The sequence below is a fragment of the Prunus avium genome, chromosome 2 (genome assembly GCF_965620075.1).
Source record: "Prunus avium chromosome 2, drPruAviu1.hap1.1, whole genome shotgun sequence".
Lineage (NCBI taxonomy): Eukaryota > Viridiplantae > Streptophyta > Magnoliopsida > Rosales > Rosaceae > Prunus > Prunus avium.
The window spans coordinates 10,328,020-10,349,441 of record NC_142285.1 but is presented as its reverse complement, the minus strand read 5'-3'; the positions used below and the strand labels follow the sequence as shown (position 1 = coordinate 10,349,441).

Sequence of the window (21,422 nt, the reverse complement as noted above, 5' to 3'; positions counted from 1 at the left end):
TTGGGAGTGATTCTGGAAATGCCAATAATCACTTTTATAGATAATCACTTCTCCAAATAATCACTTTAAGTGATTTTATAAAGAATCACATGGGAGGTGTTTCTCCCCAAATCACTTAAAATCACTAAAAGTTATTTTTTTTAAAAAAAATAAGCACGAGGGAAATGCTTCTTCCTATAAGTGATTCTGGCTTTTTTAGATTTTTTTTTTTTTTAGACGAAGGCCTATCTAGAATCACTCCCAAACGAGCCCTTAATTAATAGCTAACTTCGAACAATCTTTGGAAGGCATTATACATGTGCTTTCACACTTTCGTTAGGTTTTTCTAATGTATTTTTTGGGGCACCATTGTCGAGTTTATTTGTGAGAATTGGGCCCAACAAATTGGTGGTTTCATAGAGAGCCAATCATGCTTAAGAAAGAATCGTTTTTAACTATGATCAGCTCTACAACCACTTGATGGAAATCTATCAATTTTCATGTGAAAAATGAATTTTTTAGATTTATTAAATAATATTTGTAATCAATGCTATTTGTCAAATAAAAAATAATTTTCTATTTTATTACTGTGATTGGTAGAAATTGATCATGGACATAACTAGGAGTGCTTAACTAGGAAACGGGTCATCTCTGCGTTTAATAATAGTGCGCAAACCTATTTAATGTGCACACTAATTAAACATGTATTAGGTTTTTATATTGTACACTAATAAAAGGCTAGATAGATAGAGAATTATCATGATCCCCTTTCTGTCTATATCATCATGGATCAAGATACACATGTTGTGTGTTGAATTTTGGCATTAAGTCCTTGCTAAAATCATGAAGTTCGTGATCTTTGTTATGATTGAGTCTAATGGGTCAACTTAATATTATACTTACATGTGATATCAGAGGATAGTTGAGAACTCTCATAATTTTCCATTACGCATTATAGAGGATAGTTGAGAACTCTCATAATTTTCCATTACGCATTATACAGTTTGATTTATTAAATTGATCGAACCTTAAAAATTTTGATTTCTTGGTTATGAATAATCGATAATATGTTTTCACTTTGGGTATTGATTGGTATACGTTACGTAGGCTCGGCAATTAAAAGATGTAATATAAGCCCTTATAATCATTCGTATTATTGCATCTTTTTTTAAATGTGGGACTTTACAATAAGCCATCATTAGGACACCCCAGTATATCTTGCCCGTTACTCCACTGGGGAATGAGTAGCCATGAAGGGGTTAAGTAGAGGAAGTGCATCCCTTTCGGGATGAATTGTTTCATTAACAAGTTAACGGCCCAAATAAATTATTAATTAAATCCATGTATATATTATTCATCCATATTACTTATATATACAGGAAAACACAAAAGAGTAGCTACCAAATTAGTGGGATCATTTCCGGCGCAGCTTTCTTAATACATATGCCTTCCATGTATATGCATCCATATATACTATAAAAACATTTTCTTTAAATCTACACCATGTATATAATAATATAATATCATATACAAACATCCCTTATATTTATATCAACCTAGTTACTTACTGCATGCATGTATCATCAAGACTACAAATACCCGACAATGTTCAAGTTTTCTCCATCAACAACCTCTTAATTCCTACAGCTTCTTCTCATTCCAACAACATTCAACTTCACTTGCTACCATCGACATCATCGTTTTACTTCTCTCTCTCTCTCTCTCTCTCTCTCTCTCTCTCTCTCTCTCTCTCTCTCTCAAACAGAAAAGAAAAGAAAAGAAAAGGAGAAAATGGCTGAGGTTACAAGTTGTTTTAGCAGCGTAGCACTACTCATGATCCTATATATCTTACACCAATCATGTGTTGCTGAGAGTACATTAATTTACAGTGTCCTAAGCTTTGGAGCTAAACCTAATGGTGTAATAGATTCTACCCAAGCTTTTCTAGATGCATGGACTGCAGCATGTGCCTCCTCTGATTCAACCACTATACATGTACCCAAAGGGAGGTATTTGCTTCGCAATGCTATGGTTTTTAAAGGCGATAACTGCAAAAGCACAGATATTACTTTTCGGATTGATGGAACATTGATAGCTTCGTCGGATTACCAAATCCTTGGCCAAGCTAGCAACTGGCTAAGCTTCGAAGGAGTTACTGGTGTCTCCATAATCGGAGGTGCCCTTGATGCTAAGGGTACCGCCTTATGGGCATGCAAGTTAGCTGGAAGCACCGATTGCCCCAAAGGAGGAGCCACGGTTAGTAATTTACGCTTTCTTGTCGATCAAGTGAAATCTTGTTTAAATTTGTTGTCTAACTTACCCTACCAGTCTCTTCGTGTTCTATTGTTCCTAAATTCTGACATTTTTGTTCCCACCGATACGCAGAGTCTGAGTTTTACAAACTCCAAAAACATTAACATCAATGGACTAATGTCATTGAACAGCCAGATGTTCCACATTGTGATAAACGGCTGCCAAGATGTTCGCATCCAAGGGGTCAAAGTCAGTGCAGCAGGCAATAGCCCAAACACTGATGGCATCCATGTCCAATTGTCAAGAAATGTTGCAATTTTCAACACATCCATCAAAACTGGAGATGACTGTGTCTCGATTGGCCCCGGAACAAAGAACTTGTGGATCGAGCAAATAACTTGTGGTCCTGGCCATGGCATTAGGTCAGATTTTATAGCTCTTGCATTGCATTGCATTGCAATGCTTATATATGAAGTTTTATTATAGTTGGCTTATGCATACATGGGTGTGGTGAGTGCAGTATAGGGAGTTTGGCCAAAGACTTGGAAGAGGAAGGGGTCCAAAATGTGACAGTGAAAAATGCAATTTTCAAGGGCACTCAAAATGGTTTGAGGATTAAGTCTTGGGCGAGGCCGAGCAACGGGTTTGTTGAAGGTGTTCAATTCCTTGATGTCCTAATGTTTAATGTCCAAAATCCTATTGTAATAGACCAAAACTACTGCCCGCACAGCATCAACTGCCCCGCTCAGGTAATAAATTTATAATCGCAATATAGTAATTGAGCATGTACTTATCATAAAGATATGTCTTGACTAAATGTCTCATGCACATTTCATATTGTTCCAATATTATAGGTGTCGGGTGTGAAAATCAGTGATGTCGTGTACCAGAACATTCAAGGAACATCAGCTTCAGCAGTTGCAATAAAATTTGATTGTAGCGCAACAAACCCGTGCAGTGGAATAAGACTCGAAAACGTGAGTTTAACCTTCAGGAATCAAAAGGTTCAGTCACATTGTGCCAATGCAAATGGAAAGATTGTTGGCACTGCTCAAGCAAATAGTTGTTTGTAATACTGAGGCATGAAATACACGTACATATGCTCTACACACATAATGCTAGCGAGTATAGGTGCATTAATATTCTTTTTGTTGTATTTCTATTATAAAAGCAGGAATGTTATGTACATAAATATTTTTCTGAAATGAGAACTCAATTATATTTTTCTGAAATGAATTCAATACATTGGAAATCACTTCATTTTTTCCCCTGGATTTTTAATATGGATGGTTTAATTTACTTAGATTAACTATTTGGTTTAAACTTGTCTGCAAAAGCTAGTACACTCCACAAAAATCCCCTCATCTAAGTCATAAAATGAAAACGAAAACAATAACCGAAAATCATTGTACGAGAAAACCAACCTCCTTTGTAATAGAATTAATCATTTAGTCAGACCCTGATTCCAAGTTTAAGCCTGATTTCATATTCCATTCTTTCTAGTAAGTGGTTGTCGCTTGCTTACATGGAATGGAAATTAAAACAATAGCTAAATTATTGCTTTCTAGTAAGTAGTTGTTGGTTACAGATATACATTTTGAGGGTTAGAAATTAAAACAAAAGGTTTATTTAATAAGATTTCAAAAAACGCAAATTGTTGTTTTCCATCTATCTTTGGTTTACTTCTTATCAATCCCCTGAACTCAAGCTTGAAAAGCTCCAGCAGCACAAATCAAACCATCCATAATGTCACCCCATGCACACATGCGACTAAGAATCACATGAAGAGAAGCAACTTGGAATACAATTATATTACCTGAAGTGAAAGCTCTCTTGTGGGAATAATAACAAGTGCCTATAAAAGTCCTTTTGGAGCCAACTTTTTCTTCTTCCTCCCCCTTTTCTTCAAGCATCTTCATAGGCTATTCTCCTTCCTCCAACAAGCATTGCAAAATGGGCAAACCAAAGGCTAGTTTCTTCCCAGACCCTGTTTCCACAGCACCACCAACATACTGTCACATGAAACAATTATAATAACCATCAAACCTCCTGTCATATGAAACAATTATATAACCATCAAACCAAATATAATCATGACCTGTCCAAAGCCTTACATGAAAACCTTAATCAACCATCCCTCGATGAGAAGCAGCAGGCATACAAGCTTTATGGATTTGCGCAGCATAATATTCAACTTCACCAAACTAAGTTAACATTGTAAAACAGTTCTCTAATATCCACAATCATTAATACAGTTAATAAATATACATGAAGTGATGTTGGCAGTAACCTTGGATTCAAATTACCACCAATTCATCAACATATTGAGGGCCAATCCACTGATGTGTTCATTTTTTTTGTTATATAATCATACCAACTCAGAGAATAATCTTTGTTTGGGCAACATACACATATACAAACTATTTGAAGCTTTCTAGCTCATCAGATTATCAACAACGTCACACCAAAAAATACAAGTCACCTAATTAACTGTGAAAGAAAATTCTGCCATCAAACAAATAAAATAACATATGATTAACTGTACACAGTATGCATTGCTGGACAATACCAAGAAATAAGGGTAATTTGTCAGCATGAAAAAGTAATTGAACAAAAATAAGAAAGCACTTCCAAACTTTTGACCCTCACTGATTCACTGGCTTTTGATATTGTGAAGTAGTTGCAGAGCAGCAATTGGAAAACATAACCTAAGAGCATTAGCAATACTATTTTGATGCCAATAGAAAAAGAATTCTCTTTACATATCTCCACTCATAGATCAATTAACCTCCAGAATAACTCTTTCCATTATCATAAGACTTCATTCAGACATTACAAATGGATTAAGAGTTTGGTTTCATCTGAGAAGCAAATGCATCTTCCATATCTTCGCTGTTGCAAAACCCTCAAATAGGAAACTTGCAGCTGTAGAAGGTAATTGGTTTAGGGCAATGGGAATCGCAATGCACCATAAATGGCTTTTCTTTTCTATGTGCAGATACATTAGTGAATCTAATTTACCCTCATATTCACTTCTTAGCTCTCCTCTATTTACGTCAGAGCAGCAAGAATCTTGCAGTAAATCATCCCAGTTCATATTGAACTTCTCTTGGAACTTCAATCAACTCCTGCCCATTTTTTAAATGCCTCAACATATTTAAGTCGTTTTCTTTGAGCTTCAGTTCTGGCCTCTGATGCCTTTAAATTCCTATAAAGATTCTTATGAAGTTTTGCAAACTCACTCCTGTACAACCACTTGTCAGTGCACATACCATGTTCCTTCATAAAGTCAATGACCTCCATCACTCTCTCAAAGTAGCTACCACGAAGAAAGTTCAGCAGTAAATACTCATAGAGATCTCTGCTTACCACCAAATTTCCACTCTCCATATTCCTCTTAATGTCCCCCCACAAGATCGTGATAGTACGAAACATTCCCAGAGAAGAATACCCATATAACAGATAGGTCAATGTTTGCTCAGTGGGTTGAATTTTCATCTCTTGCATTCTTCTGTACGTCTTCAAAGCATCATCCATCATTTTGGCCTTGCAGAAAAAGTTGATGGAAGAATTGAACTGGTAAACAACAGAAGGGATTTCCTTATGCTCATCTCTCATTTCCTGAACCAGAGCATTTGCCAAATCTGATTTACTAGTCGAGCTTGAAATATTTGTACACGTGGCACTTATATCTAGTATTGGTTGACATTTGGAGACAACCACCTTATCAGATAAATTCGGAAGCAAACCAGCCTTTCTTATTTGTTTAAGCAAAGCCTTTGCTTCCCGAAACATCTTTCCTCTGTAATAAGCTTCCAAGAGTGACATAAAAGGTAGTAAGGCCCATGGGAGCCCCAGCTGCATCCATGTCATCCAAAAGGTCATGAGCAGTTTCCAGCCAACCTAAATGAATGCAAGCATCAATTACATCAGAACACAAATCAGATCCTCTTAATGAACATAACTCCTTTTGTATTTTAAGTAACAGTTCTGAAAGCTTACAAGTATCCCCGCCCTTTTTGTATCCATTTATGAGCTTGGCCAGAGCCCTGTTACTAAGGACAAGTTTCCCATTCCAATAAAGAACAAGCTCTTGTTTACCCTCTATTTTGAGGACAGAATTGTTCTGCAACAGCTCAGGCAAAATCTGCATATTCAACCCAGACTTGAGATTATGAGATCCAATTGGAACAAGATAAGACCTCTGTGAAATCTTTCTCTATCTTTGAATAGAAAGAGACTCATGGTAGTCACACATTTGTAAGACAAGCTCAGTGGCTGCCTCAATGTCATTATACTTGAAATGCAAGCTCAACAAACTATCATAGAACTGCCGATAATGTCGCATCAACGGAGCTGAAACTTGATCAATGTGACTTTTATATTTCTTTATCTCGTCTCTCTGACCATTCAGCTCATGGATCTGGGCAATAATGATAATAGAGTGCACATCAGCAACAACTCCTGTTTGAGGCATCAATTCCATTATCTGTTGGCCTTTGAATGATAATTTAAACCTCACACAAGCATCAAGGACAAGGTTAAAAATCATTGTATCTGGTTGCATCAGCTTTGCATGGTCGCTCTTGTTTACACTTGAGCGTTGGAAACAATGACAAATCTGAACTAAGAAATTGGATGCAAGTAGTGTCCCAACCTCAGTCTTTACCATATGCAGTACAACCAAGCACAATACATTCATGGCGGGCAAGTTCTGTTTGTCCTAGTATTCTAAGAATCATTGTAGCAGGTTTAGGCATTTGACTTCGCGCTAAGGAGAGGGAGAGCTTTGCCAAGACATCAGACTGTAGTAAGTCTGATCGCTCTTTCAAAATTACCAAGACTATATCACATGCTTTTAGTAGCCAGTGAGGGTCAGACGAATAGCAAAGTTCAGTGATTAGCTTACGGATAACAAAATCCTCAGGAAACCCATGCAGCCTTTTAAAATCAATAAAGGACTCCCATGCTTCATTCACTTGGTGTTCCTTTAAGGCTTTTTCGAGCCTTTTCAACACAACTGCTTGAGAGGAACCTTCCCAGCATAGCCTTTCAGGCTGAATGCTAGCACAAAAATCTCGGGTAGATGAAATTTGATGCTGTTCATATCTTACAGTTGATACCACAGGCTTTTCATATCTTATACTCAGAACTGATTCTCTGTCATAATTTGATATTAAGGCTGTCCTCCGAATAGCTGAAGCCACACAAAAACACAAAGGACACCTCTTGATGAAGCGGTTATGCATTAGAACCTCTTTTGTCACTATTAGGGCCATAGATATATCATCATAACAATGAAAAAAACACCAAGAAAAGATAATCACCATGACATACCACTGCTAAACTTTGGGCTAGGTGAAAAAACATGCAGCATACTCATTTATGTGAGCCATAAACAGAAACCGATATTTGCTAAGACAATTCCTTGAGGATCCAGCATGATCTCCTTATGCCCACATGCCCAACTAATAATATCTGCCAACAGAACCTGACTGAATCAAATGCACAAAGTAACACACACACACACACAAACACACACATGAGAAAATAAACTGAAACCAAAGCCAGCCAGGTAATCATACCACAACGACTACAATCAATTGCGAACTGGGTCTCACAAAACCAGTTCCCCGTTTTTTCATAGGACTGGCTTGGACAGGACTAACTATGAGAACTGTCTAGGATAGGCTTGGCTTGGACTAAGTTATGTCCTATGTTTGATGGGGCGCTGGGCTAAGGGGGGCTAAGGGGCTGGATAGTCAAACACTATCCCGTGTTTGGAACAATTCAGGACAGGACTATAATTCTAAACAATGAAAAATAATCATTTCAAACATTAATATATATTTTTTTTTTGTTCTCAAATACGCATCATCAAAAATCACAAACTTAACTAAATAGTACAGCCATAAAAACTATATTTAGGCTTAAATGAATATTACAGCCAGTTTTTCAATTAAAACTTTATAAATATTATAAAGTTACCTCACTAGACACTGTAATTCATGTCTCGTAAAGCCTCACTACATACATCAAACTAATGTAATTACACACAAGGAAAGAAAAAAAAAGGCAAACTGAAAATGTAAAATAAAAAATACATGTAACATAGGCAGAGTTCTTTGAAAGGAAAATCTAAGTTTGGAATTGACCCACATAATATAGATTACCACTAAGCCGAACTAAATTAGTACACCAAAACTATAAAAAAAAAAGAAAAAAAGAAAAGCAGAAACAAGCCAGCAGATTTTGAAATTAACACTACAAGCAGTCTTGGCTGAAAAACCAATCTAGACAAAGAAAAGGGTACCTCAGATTTTGGCTGCCGCTCCTCTTCAGAGAAGAAAAAAACACAAATTGGAAAACATTAAAAAGCAAAATCAGTGAAACAGAGAAACAAAGAGAAGTGGTTTTCGAGTGTTGGCTTACCATCACACTTGGATTTGAAGAAGAGTTCTGGAAGCTGTTCAAAGCTTGCGTTTTTCTTCTTTTCCCTCTCCTCTGAAAGATTTCCTAAATAATTCTAACAGGTTTTTTGTTTTGTGATACAACAAAGAGAGAATGAACAAAAGTTCTTAAGCTCCTGACATGGTGCCCACTGCACACAAAAATGTCATTTCCATTAGTGAGAATGTTAAGATAAAACAGGTCTTAAAAACCAAAACACGCTCTGGTCCAAGGATGCACACGTATTTTGATGAATGTAAAAGGACAAGAATTCACAAAAACCCCGCGCCGCCAACCCCCCCCCCCCTCCTCCTCCTCCTCCTCCTCCTCCTCCTCCTCCTCCTCCTCCTCTTGTCTATAAGTAAAAGCTTTTTACTTGAATTAGAAGTAGAATTTAACAAACCAATGGCACATCAGTCCATGCATTATGCTCCCAAATGAAATTCAATTCTGTGTCAACAAAATCTACAAAATTCAATGCTTCTAACAAGGAACATCTAAACATTATATAAAAAAAGAAAGTAACCTTGTTAACCAATATGTACATAATTATTCTACATCTTCTAATTGCATGCCTTTTCATGTCAACTTCATCAGCATGTCATAGAAAATGACAGGGCGAAAAACGCCAAGCACAAAACCAACAGTAATAATTCAAGACTCTACCAAGACAGATATTTTATCAGGAAGTTAGAGGCATCGCATAGACCAACATTATGGCCGTTCTTCTTAATACAGCATCCAACAACAAGTGTTACAAAACTCAACACCAAATTAATACAACAATGGAAAAGTATAAAGACCACTCAACATTCCAAAGATATCATCTATCAATATTTTAAAAAAATAATAAGAATTATTCTGCTTAATGTTAGTACTCAATCAAAAACTGAAAACCTATGAATGAAAACAGGGACACTTAATTTTAGTTAGCTACAAAAAAAGCTATTCCCCCCAAAATATAAAACAAAAAAAATAAAAAAATGTAAGGAGCTATGTGTTTAACCTCCTAATGTAGCAGCCCCAAATTAGCTCCAAAAAGAATAATTTTTCACGAGCAAATAAAGTTGCGAGGTGTGCTTATTTTCATTCATAATGTGCTGAATAACTACTCATTTGTATGGAACACAATTTATTTTGGTTATGCTATCTTTTAATATGTTCTTATCATTTCGTAAGTTTTTCTTTTTGGTTTTCAAGCTATTATGTTTTTCGAGTTCTGTTCTCAGTAATGTTGTACAAATATAGTCTTTATATACGTAGGTAGATAGGTATGTATGCATATATGCTGTAGCAGTTTAGGTGGGATCGTAGGGAGATGAACCTCATGCAATGAGTGCCAAACAAACTGGAGACCTTGTTGTTTTGCTTAAATCCTTTTTAATTACTTGTTTCTGTTTTCTTTCATTTCAAACCCTTTCAATTACTTGGATAATTATAGTGGCGAGGCTGTTATTTTTGGGGTTCTCATAACTCATCCACAACTTTTGTATCAGTGATGTCTCTCCTTTCAATAATGATTTTGGGGTAGTCATGGCTGGTAATATATTATAGCCTCTTTTCATGTTCTGTAGTTATTTTTATTATAAAGGTTTGATTATGGCTGCTTGTTTACTTATCATATTGTCTGGCTAGCTTCATATTGGTCTGTTTCCTGAGATTTATTTAGAATTGAGCTTCATAAGGTTTTGGGTTTCTGGATTGTCAGAGAGCACCTTTGCTTCTATGAAATCTGTAGCTAGTAATTTCAACTTACACCCAAGTGGGGTCAATTTGTTTAGCTTTAATGCCAATGTAAATCTGTTAAGTTATTTGGCTAGAAAGATATAATTGTGTCAAACGAGAAATTAGGAACATAGAAAAGGTATAATGCGGATCTTATTGGTTAACAAAATTGGCGGGCTGGGTCTTCTTGCAAGGTCGCAACATCAAACTAAATCAAGGCAGCGAACCCAAAATTCACAAAAACCAAACAAACACATGTATAGAAAAATTAAAACTTGGAACCCACAACAAACAATACTCACAAACATATATAGAAATCCAGATAAAACAGAAAAACTAATAAAATTACCTTCTTCAAGCAGCTATGGTCTGACTGAGGAAAGAGAGGAATTTGAAGGAGAACTGAGTTATGAAGATAGATGGGTGGTGAAATGAGTTTTCACAGGAGGGAGATGACTGGCGACGCTGGAGGGGCTGGGTGGCGAACAGAACAGACCTTGTAATCTTGGCTATCAGACGATGGAAGTTTAAGGGGGAATGAGTGCGAGAGAGGAGGGAGCTCAGTGAGCCGGGTTCAGATTTAAAAATGAATTTTTTGGAGGGTATAAAGGGTCATTTATATGAAGGGTAATTTAGTATTTTTCATGTTGAAAAATGGGTATTTGCTCTCTCAGATTTCACCCTTCCTCTCTCTCTCCCCTCTGAGAAGGGATCCATCATGTCCCTTCGTGTTTTTTGTATAATTTTTTGACACGTGTTCAACAATTTAACCCTAACATAACATTGTTAATTTGAATAAATTAGAAAAATAAAAACTAAACATTAAAAGAATGCCTCGTTTGGGATTGCTTTTTTTCGCCAAAAACCTGCTTCACTTTAAAGTTAAGCAGTTTAAGGTGTTTGGTAAAAAGAAAATATCCTAATTATTGACAGCAGCTTTTAAAAGCAGGCTCTGGGTTGCTTTTCAAAGCTGCTTTTAAAATAAACAAAGATGAACATTTAATGAATTTTTTTAATTCCCAAAATACCATCATTCATTTTAAAAAATGACACCACCTCCACTTCCACATCCAACTCCACCACTTGCACCACCACATTCACTACCTCCACAACCATCACCACCACCACCACCACCACCATACCCTCCTCCTCCTCATCCTCCACTACCACCACCACAACCACCACCTCCAAATCCACCACCTCCTCCAAAACCTCCAAATCCACCACCACCACCACTACATCCTCCTCCTCCTCATCCTCTGTCACCACCCCCACCACCACCTCCTCCTCCTCCAAAACCTCCAAATCCACCACCACCTCCACCACCTTCATCCCCACCACCACCAACTCCACCTTCATCATCACCACCACCTCCACTCCATCACTACAACTACCACCACATGATTAGTACATAACATTTTTAACATCATGTCTATTTTAGTCATTATTCACAATTACAACAATTTTATATTAAAATTTACCAAACGTTTTTTACACTACTTTTTGTACTAACAGCACTTTAAAAATATTGTTTACCAAACATGGAGCTGCTTTACTTTACAGCTAATTATTTTCAAAGCACAGCATAAGCAACTTTTTTTAAAAGTGACAGCAATCCCAAACTGGGCCTAAATATAACCAACCAGCCACCAGTCTAAGCGCCCACCACCTCACCCGCCACAACCCCCTTGTCCTCTTTACTGCATACTAGCCCTTTCCCCCGAGTCTCTCTCAATCTCCTATCTATTGCAACCTCACAGGTCTCACATCTTGGAAGGCTTAGGGAAAATGTTAGGATATTGCAATCCTTATTAAAGCAATTTGTGGGTTGATCTTCCCCATTGGACCCTTCACAAAGCCATCACTCTTTGAAGAAAAGTGGTACCTCGCCTCCCTCCTTCGCGTGGCCATGAATTCCGGTTTAAGAGTTTAGAAAGTACTTATCTCCCATACTATACAATCAATAATTAATTACACTAGAGGAAAATTAGAAACCCTAAAACCTCCCTTTTCTTGAGATCAACGGTGAAAATTATGTCATCAAATCCAATTTCTCCAATTCCACTCAAAATATCAAAGGAAAAAGTGGTGAATTTTTCGGACTTTAGAGAAGGTGGAAGGGTTGAGTGCGAAGTTGATCTGATAGACAAGTCCCATCTTTGTGATTTCTTTAATAGCATCGATGTTCAAGTGCTCTATCATCAGCTCCAACGAGCTTGACATAGGGGAGGAGGAGGGGATAAGGTTGGCCGACAATGAGGAGGAGAGGCAAATCCCGTCGGTCAGATGGATGTTGGTGGCTGTCAGGAGTTGGGTTGGCTGTTGAGATTAGCAGCTGCTAGGTTATTTTTGTTTGTTTTGTTTTTTCATTTCAATATTAAGTTTTATTTTAAAGTTTTATTCAAGTTTGTTGATGGAACGTACCATCACTATGAGCCGAGCCCATTAGAAGACCACGCGACCTTGTACATATCGACCCGACCCCAGGTTGCGACCAGTGATCGGTTGTTTTCTCCCCGACCCGATCACTGTGACTTACAAATATCTGTTTTACAAATGCATTAATTGGGACAACCTGGCAAAGAGTAAGATCGAGTAAATGCACCGCCCACTCTTGACCATGTGTTGTCTTGCCCTTCAAACTCCATGAAAAACAAGTTAATGATAGGAAGAGAGCATTCAATACACTTCCCATCCCTGATATCCTGCCACTTCATCCTCTGACCCCTGTCAAGGATATAGGTGAAACAAAAGCACAACATTAAATGAAACTCAGTCAGGAAGATAGAGGAGGATGATCTCATTTAATGTCAAGATCTTTATGACCATTCTCCTCCTATAAATACCCCCCACCAATCTCTGGACAAAGGTAATAACTATTCTAAATAGAAAAGACCCCATTTCCATTATCTTCAAACTGGAACAATACCTAACTTAGCCATCGGAGAGGGTTCAACTGGGACTAACCCCAGTCTGCCCAACCTTTGACCTTGTTCTATGTGCGCAGGTTTACCTCCAGGTTCATACACCAATCAGTGTAGGATCAGCCCAAGCTACCTACTAGAAGGGAAATCCAAGGGATCAACATTGCACATAGCTCCCTTTCTTGACCACTCGGATCGGCTCCTGAAAATCGGTTCTCAACTCAGGCCAACGGTCCGCCAGCAACTGGTTAGGTTCTTGTCAAGGAATATGGACATCTTTGCCTGGTCCCACGAGGATATGCGCGGGATCAGCCCCGACATAATCACCCACCGCTTCAGCATTGACCTGCAACACCGGCCTGTCCGTCAGAAACGTCGGGCATACGACGTTGTCCGGTACGCAGCAATGAAGATAGAGGTCGACAAGTTACAGAAAAACAACTTCATCCGCCCGGTGGACTACCTTAGATGGCTATCCAACGCCGTTATGGTTAGGAAGACGGAGGATAAATGGCGGATGTGTGTGGATTTCACAAATCTCAACAAAGCCTGCCCCAAAGATAGTTTCCCCCTACCAAGAATAGACCAGCTGGTTGACGCCACAGCAAGACACGAGTTGCTAAGCTTCATGGATGCATACTCCGGGTATAATCAAATTCGTATGCACCCAGCCGACCAAGAAAGTACCTCTTTCATCACCGACCGCGGCACATACTGCTATCAGGTCATGCCATTTAGGCTCAAGAACGTCGAGGCAACATACCAGCGACTGGTCAACAGAATGTTCGCTGACCAGATAGGCAAAAGCATGGAAGTTTATGTCGACGATATGCTCGTCAAAAGCGTCCTAGCCGACCAACATGTCACCGACTTGGAAGCCACATTCGCCATCCTAAGGGCGTACGACATGAAACTGAATCCAGCAAAGTGTGTGTTCGGGGTCGGCTCAGGCAAATTTTTATGTTTTCTCGTCAGCCACAGAGGCATTGAAGCCAACCCAGAAAAAATTCAGGCTCTTATCGGCATGGCCCAACCCAGAACGAGGAAAGAAGTCCAAAGCCTGACAGGACGCGTTGCCGCATTAAACCGGTTTATTTCCAAGGCCACTGACCGTTGCCTCCCCTTTTTTAAGGCACTTAAGGGAAATAAGAAGATAGTCGATCGGACACACGAGTGCGCAGCAGCTTTTGAGAGCTTAAAGATACACCTGGGACAAGCTCCGATCTTGTCCAAACCTGAGGTCGGCGATATCCTATCCCTATATTTGTCAGTCTCTTCGTCCACAGTCAGCTCGGTGCTCACCCGAGACCAGGACAGCATGCAGCACCCAGTTTATTATGTTAGCAAGGCATTACTCGAGGCGGAGACCCAATACCCAGAAATTGAAAAACTAGCCCTCGCCCTGATAACCTCGACTCGGAAGTTACGCCCATATTTTCAAGCTCACTCTATCTAGGTCCTCACCGACCAACCACTGCACTTGGTCTTAAGGAAACCAGAAACCTCAGGGCGCCTTATCAAGTGGTCAGTAGAACTAGGTGAGTTCGATATCACCTACCAGCCGCGCACGGCTCTGAAAGCACAGGCCATCGCTGACTTCATCTCCGAATTTACCATCCGAGAACAAAATCTTGTAATGCCGCGAACATCGGAACCGGTTCATATTCCAGCACGGCTCGGCACGGGCGTTGTCCTAACCACAAACCCGACCAGACCACGGTGGACCTTATTTGTCGATGGTGCTTCCAACTTACAAGGATGTGGTGCATGCCTAGTGTTGGTATCTTCGGGCGGCGTCACTATAGAATACGCTCTCCGGTTCCGATTCCGAGCGTCGAACAATGAGGCAGAATACGAGGCGCTCCTTGTAGGACTACGTCTGGCGAAAGAGCTGGGGCTGAGCACATCAGTATTCATAGTTATTCCCAACTGGTCGTTAATCAAGTCACGGACGAATACCAAACTCGGGAGCGGCACATAACCGCCTATGTTTGCAAGGTCAAGGAACTCCTCTCGCATTTCCTCTCACACTCGATCACCCAGATCCCTCGCACTCAGAACACCCGAGCCGATGCCTTGGCTCGCCTAGCCTCGGCCCTCGATACCGAGCTCACTAGAAGCATTCCGATCGAGTACCTAGCCGAGAAGAGTATCGACCAAACAGAGTGCACCACCATGGCGGTTGACGAATTACCAAATTGGATGACCCCTATATGGGCATTCCTCACTAATGGCACGCTCCCCCAGGATAAGGTCCAGGCTCGACATATTAAAACCAGGGCCACACGCTATACTATCATAAGTCAGAAGCTGTACAAACGAGGTCATTCCCTATCCCTCCTCCTTTGTATTACCCCCAAGAAGGGACTTGAGGCTCTCTAAGAAATTCATGAGGGTATATGTGGTGACCATGCCGCGGCTCAGTCCATGACGAACAAGGTGGTCCGGCGAGGGTACTTTTGGCCGACCATGGGTACCGACGCCAAACGCCTCGCTACATCTTGTCGCCCTTGCCAATATTTCGCCAATATACCTCACCAGCCGCCCGAGCGACTTACTACCATGACCAGCCCTTGGCCATTCGCCCAGTGGGGGCTAGATTTGATTGGACCAATGCCAAAAGGAAAGGGACAGACAACCCACGCGGTTGTCGTTGTCGATTATTTCACAAAATGGGCAGAGGCAGAACCATTGGCCACCATCATGGCTGCAAAAGTGCAAAGCTTCGTCTGGAAAAATATAATATGTCGTTTTGGCATTCCCCACACCATCATTACAGATAATGGAAGGCAGTTTGATTGCACGAAGTTTCAGGACTTCTGCCCGGGCCTCAAAATTAACCTCCAATACTCCTCCCCAGCCCACCCGCAAGCCAATGGTTAAGTAGAGGCTATAAATAAACTCATCAAGCGCACTCTTAAAAAGAAGTTGGGAGCTAAGAAGGGAGCTTGGTCGGAACTCTTACCAGAGGTTCTATGAGCATATAACTGCACCGAGCGCACATCTACAGGAGAAACCCCATATTCTCTCGCATTCGGCACTGAGGCAGTCATTCCCATCGAGGTCGGCATACCTACACATAGGATCACCCACTACATGCCCGAGCAGAATGTCGAACAGCTCCACCTTAGCATGGATCTGCTAGAAGAGCATCGACTCCGCGCAGCACTTCATCTCGCCACATATCAACAACGAACGGCTCGGTACTATGACCAGCACGTTCGCGAGCGTACTTTTCGCCCTGGTGATTTAGTTCTCCGGAAGATACTGCTGGGAACCAGAGATCGGACCGCTGGCACACTAGGGGCTAATTGGGAATGGCCTTATCAAGTCCTCGATGTTGCCCGACCATGCCCATATCGGCTCGCCGAACTGAACGGCAAGAAATTGCCTCATCCATGGAACGTCGAGCACCTCAGGAAATACTATCCTTAGGTGCCACAACCACCTATTTTGTCATGTATCGCCTATTAGTATACTCCCCCGAGCATTAGCACGGTATCGAAACCACCCCAGCTAGTGATGTGCTCGGCTAGGCGTCTTTTTGTAACCAAACCTTTTGAAGTTATTACATTCCCTTGTTTATTTAAAAGCCTTGTTTGTTGTGAGTACTTTGTTCATTTATTTTTGTAGTTTCTCAGGTTACCTCTGGTCGGCTCTGCTTACACCAACCGCGCACATGCATGATTACACAAAGTTCAGAAGCGGTAAAAATAACAAAAGTACCTTCAAAGTAAATTAATAAAAACCAAAACCAAAGTTTAAAACAAAGTACAAAACGGTTGAGCACGTACACCATACACTGAGCCCATCATAGGTTCAAATATTTTAAACAAACTGCTTGTATTGCCCACAAAACCAAGTACAAAAAGTACACCTAAACCTATCAAACGCTATCAGGGACGGCCGTCACCGCCTCATGAGCCTCGGCTGAAATGGTCAGAACAGACACTACGGCGATACCACTCTCACTCTGGCTCGGGGGCTCGGCTACTTGAATCACCGGCTCGGAACCAGAGCCCACCACTGCATCAGCCCTCCCATCCTGATCGGCTCCAGCATCGGCTTCACCCACTTCACCGCCGAGAAAACCCCAGTCGAGGGATGGATGCTTCTCCCCAACCTTTTCGATTAAGTCGAAGTATCCCTCAACTCGCTGTGCAGCCAGTTTCTCTTGGTACTCATCCGACCCTACATAGTCCTTCACTGCATCATCATAGCAACACTTCAGCTCTGATGCAAACGCCTCCATCTTGCAATTGGCCTCACCTAGTTCCTCTTGAGACTTGGACAGTTCTGCGCCTAGGCTACGCTTGTCTGCAGTCAGCTTATTCAACAATGACAGAAGCTCGGCGTTCTTCCTCATCTCTGCGTCTAGCCGACACTGTACCAGCGATAGCTCCTCCTCCACCTTGGTCTTCTCCCCAATGGTCCTGTTCAGCTCAGCAAGAGTCACGGCCTGCTCATCCCTCTTGCCTCGGTCAAAATCTCGATGAGCAGCAACATTTTGAGCGATGACGAAAAGCTTGAAGGTAGCCTGCATCAAGACGGTAAAAATGACATCTCTGCAGGCCTACAAACAAACTAGGAAGAGGTCAGAACACGTTACCTTCAGTTGGTCCTCCAGAGCCGACATGGTCATACCGCTATAGCCCATCTCCTCAGTAAACATGCTCTCCACCACCTCCACCTTCAATACCCGCTTCGCTGCTTCTTGATAGGACCGGAGTGCTAGCTCACCATCCACCCAAGGCTCCAGTGGGCCAGTTATAGGGTCCACACTTACCCTCTTACCCGACTCAGGAACTGTCGAGCTCACTGGTCGCTTACCCATGTCCCGTCTCGGCTCACCCTCGGCACGCCGTTTTCCCATATCCCGGTTCGGCTCATCCTCAGCTCGCCTCTTCTACCCTGCTCGGCCAGGCGAAGCAACCACATTGGCACCTTGGCTTCTAGCCATAGACATATGAGGCGACCCTCCTGCCCGAGGCAGATGTGATCCCCCAGCCGACCCGCTCACCATTTCCTTCGCCATCTTCATCATCCTTGCTTGCATAGCGGGGTCGTTTCTGTTTGGCCTCATCCATGGGCACACAAATAAAGTTAGTCACCACTTCGTCGCCCCTAACCGTACGCAAATGGAAGAGCAGTTAGTTACCTATTGAGTCGCTTAACCCTTCACTCACTAAAAGAATGTCCGCCGCTCTCTCGGTGCTTGGCAAACGCAAGCACTACCTCAACCTGCTCCTGCTCGGTAGCAGACAGATCGGCTCGCTCCAATTCTACTGCATTAGTCATGTGTTAGCTGTCTTCCAAAAAAGTAATAATATATCTATATAGTAAGGTACATATGTATAAAGTACGACAGGGACAGAGAGAAGAAGGGGCACGCAAAAAAAAAAAAAAAAAAAAAACCCCCTAAGGAAGGAGATCCGACACACCAACCAGACCTGGCGTTCTGAACCGCCTCTGCACTCTGGGTTGCCTCGGCTTGGAACCTTCCGGGAACTCCCACGCCCCCGAGGCGTAGAACCAGTGTGGTTTCCATGTCTTTTGGGATGAGGGGTTGCTCTCTATCATTTTCCCCACTGCACTCTGAAGGTAGCAGAAGCCGGCCTGATACGGACTCCTCTTCAGTAGGAAGCAATGCAACATTTGATTTACGGTCGACTCTGACCCATGCACCCGTCGCCACAACACCTGGACGCTTACCATAGTCCTGTACACATTGGGGTTCATCTGATGGGGGGCCACACCAAGCCGAGCAATCCACTCCTGCAAGAATGGAGAGAGTGGTAGCCGAACCCCTTGCTTCAACATATCAACACACAATGTCACCCAGCCAAGGGGGGGTGTGCTCGGGTTCTCATTCCTGGTCGGTGCTCGGAGTCTCACACTACTTGGAATGCCATATTCCTCTCTTAACTGTTGATCGGTTCATAATTGTATATCATTTTGTACCCTTCTAGCTTATGATTTGGTTATGTTTTTGAGTTAAACTTGTGCTTTTAATCCTTTTTGTGTTTATCTTTCAGTTCATTGAGCTTTAGGTAATAATGATGGCTTTAGAGAGCATAATTCATGCAATTCAAGCATGTTAAGGCCTAATTTGGATGAATGGATGAAGAGCTTAAAGACAAACTCATTTTGGCTACAGCCCCCTGCCAGTCCAGTTCCGTAGGTCATATTGCAAGCTTTGTTTCAACAACCTACATAGCTCGAATGAGGCCACATTCTTCATGAAAGTTGTTCCAATTGGTGTGTACTATAACATATCCAAAATTCAGCCCCATTGGATAAATCTGGAGTCCGTTACCTAGCAAACACAGAACCATGCTCAGGATGGATCTTATCAGCGCGGAAAATGAGTTAGCAATTTGTTTTGGCCTTAACTTCCTCCTCCGACTTTGGATTGGCCCAAATAACATATGGCTGGAAATAAGACATTCTGAACTTCAATTTCGAGTGCTTAAAGTCCTAATTTGATTAAGAGAAGCCCAAGTTGTAAGCCCTTGAAGTTGCTGGTCATGCTGACCTCAGCATGTGCTGGTTGGATGCTTGGTCATGGTGAGCTAGGTATGAGCTATCATTTCTGGTTGGAAGCTTGGTCATGGTGACATGAAGATGAGCTAGGGCTGCTGGTGGGATCTATTGGTGAAGTGCATCAACCAATTCAAGATTTTCTAATACAAGTGCATCACCCAATTTAGATTTTCTAATACAAGTGCATCAACCATTTCAGATTTTATAAAACAAGTGTTGTATGCATTAGCCATATTGAATTCAGATTTTCACTTCCCTTAGGCCTATAAATAGGGAGGTTCTCTAAGCTTGTAAACACACCCCAAGGGGGGGGGAGCTCTCAAACACTTCTCTAGAGCTCCCTTCCCTTCTCTCCCTCAAATTCTCTTAGTTTTCCTTTCTAGTTTTCAATTGTTATAATGAGATCTTTGTGCTAAAATTCTCCTTAAGTTTTTCTTAGTTCCACTTTACTTTTCATTATGTAAATTCTTTTCTTTAGTTTCAAGTTTGATTAGTTTCCAAGTTTCAATTATGGTTTTTGTTCTTATTCATTATGCTTATAAGTTAATATGCTAGTTTGAATGATTGATCACCATTTAGGCTTGCATGTTAGCTATCTTGGTTTGAATTAAGAGTATACACCATGCTTTAATTCGAATTGAACTATGAATAGGAAGAGTATGTATGGACATTCGACAACAGGGATTAGATACATACTTGGTTGTTTAAATTGTTCTTCTATGCTTAATGGGTTCCTAATGCTTAATTTTAGGTTAGACAACAAATGATCAAATTAGGGAATTAGGAACACAAGGTTATGACCACACACCATGGCTTAATCATACTTTAGCTAGAATCAATCCATTAATCTAATTGAACTTGGGAACTTATTTGCTTGAGGTATTTCCTTTTTCTTGTTTTATTTATTTCCTTTTTTTTCATTTCTGTTTTGTGTAGGAGAAATGAATGGGATCATTCAATCACCAATCCTCGTGGGATCGACCTCGCACTTACATACGCTATACTACCGAACGGCTCGTGCACTTGCGAGTATCACAAGTTGAGGATGCAACTGAATCCATTTTGGTGCAGCTGTATCTACACAACAAGTTTTTGGCGCCGTTGCCGGGGATTGGCAACATAGTTTGGTTCTATTTCTTTTCCCTACTTGTTTTATTTTTATTTTTCATTTTCATTTTTTTCTAGACAATTTCAAGTTTTAAAGTTAATGACGTTAATGGACAAGTTGTGTTTGTAGTCCAACAGAAAAGGACAATTGCCCAACAAGCAAGAGAACTGGGTTTAAGTCCCAGCTTACACAACCCATTGGCGCTTGTTGCTTTGAAGCATGGAATTGGATGTGTGTTGATTTTCCTTTTCATTTTAGTTTTTATTTCCTAATCCTTTTAATTCCATTTCAAGTTTGCGTGTTTGTTTTAGCAATTGATGACAGCTTAATAAAAATGGAGAGAGATGGCAACTTCAAAGATAGGAAGTGTGGAGTAGTGGGAGAAGTCGCGACCTCCAAGTGCATCACACTCGACCTAATCGCTTCAAGAGGGAGCATTT

At 41.0% G+C, this 21,422-nt stretch overlaps 2 protein-coding genes and 1 pseudogene across 3 annotated transcripts; 2 read left to right on the top strand and 1 right to left on the bottom strand.

Moving 5' to 3' along the window:
• The first annotated feature begins 1,806 nt into the window (after positions 1-1,806).
• Positions 1,807-3,305, top strand: LOC110747005 (polygalacturonase-like). The gene is made up of 4 exons (XM_021947219.2): positions 1,807-2,235; positions 2,365-2,654; positions 2,753-2,981; positions 3,087-3,305. The coding sequence occupies exons 1-4, from the start codon at positions 1,813-1,815 to the stop codon at positions 3,303-3,305; spliced, it is 1,161 nt and encodes a 386-aa protein (XP_021802911.2). The 5' UTR covers positions 1,807-1,812.
• A 432-nt stretch (positions 3,306-3,737) lies between these two features.
• On the bottom strand, positions 3,738-11,028 carry LOC110747130 (pentatricopeptide repeat-containing protein At4g17616 pseudogene; annotated as a pseudogene). The gene is made up of 4 exons (XR_015833451.1): positions 10,757-11,028; positions 8,665-8,833; positions 8,546-8,568; positions 3,738-7,710 (listed from the first exon to the last, which is right to left on the bottom strand). The product of XR_015833451.1 is annotated as a pentatricopeptide repeat-containing protein At4g17616 pseudogene (transcript).
• A 4,772-nt stretch (positions 11,029-15,800) lies between these two features.
• On the top strand, positions 15,801-16,766 carry LOC148296476 (uncharacterized). The gene is made up of 2 exons (XM_088248537.1): positions 15,801-16,209; positions 16,342-16,766. The coding sequence occupies exons 1-2, from the start codon at positions 15,801-15,803 to the stop codon at positions 16,764-16,766; spliced, it is 834 nt and encodes a 277-aa protein (XP_088104663.1).
• The last annotated feature ends 4,656 nt before the right edge of the window (positions 16,767-21,422 follow it).

Coding starts and splice junctions, on each gene's coding strand:
- LOC110747005 (XM_021947219.2), top strand. CDS start 1,813: ATGATCCTATATATCTTACACCAATCATGTGTTGCTGAGAGTACATTA. Junction 2,236..2,364: donor GCCCCAAAGGAGGAGCCACG/GTTAGTAATTTA, acceptor ACCGATACGCAG/AGTCTGAGTTTTACAAACTC. Junction 2,982..3,086: donor GCATCAACTGCCCCGCTCAG/GTAATAAATTTA, acceptor CCAATATTATAG/GTGTCGGGTGTGAAAATCAG.
- LOC148296476 (XM_088248537.1), top strand. CDS start 15,801: ATGGGTACCGACGCCAAACGCCTCGCTACATCTTGTCGCCCTTGCCAA. Junction 16,210..16,341: donor AGCCCACCCGCAAGCCAATG/GTTAAGTAGAGG, acceptor GCACATCTACAG/GAGAAACCCCATATTCTCTC.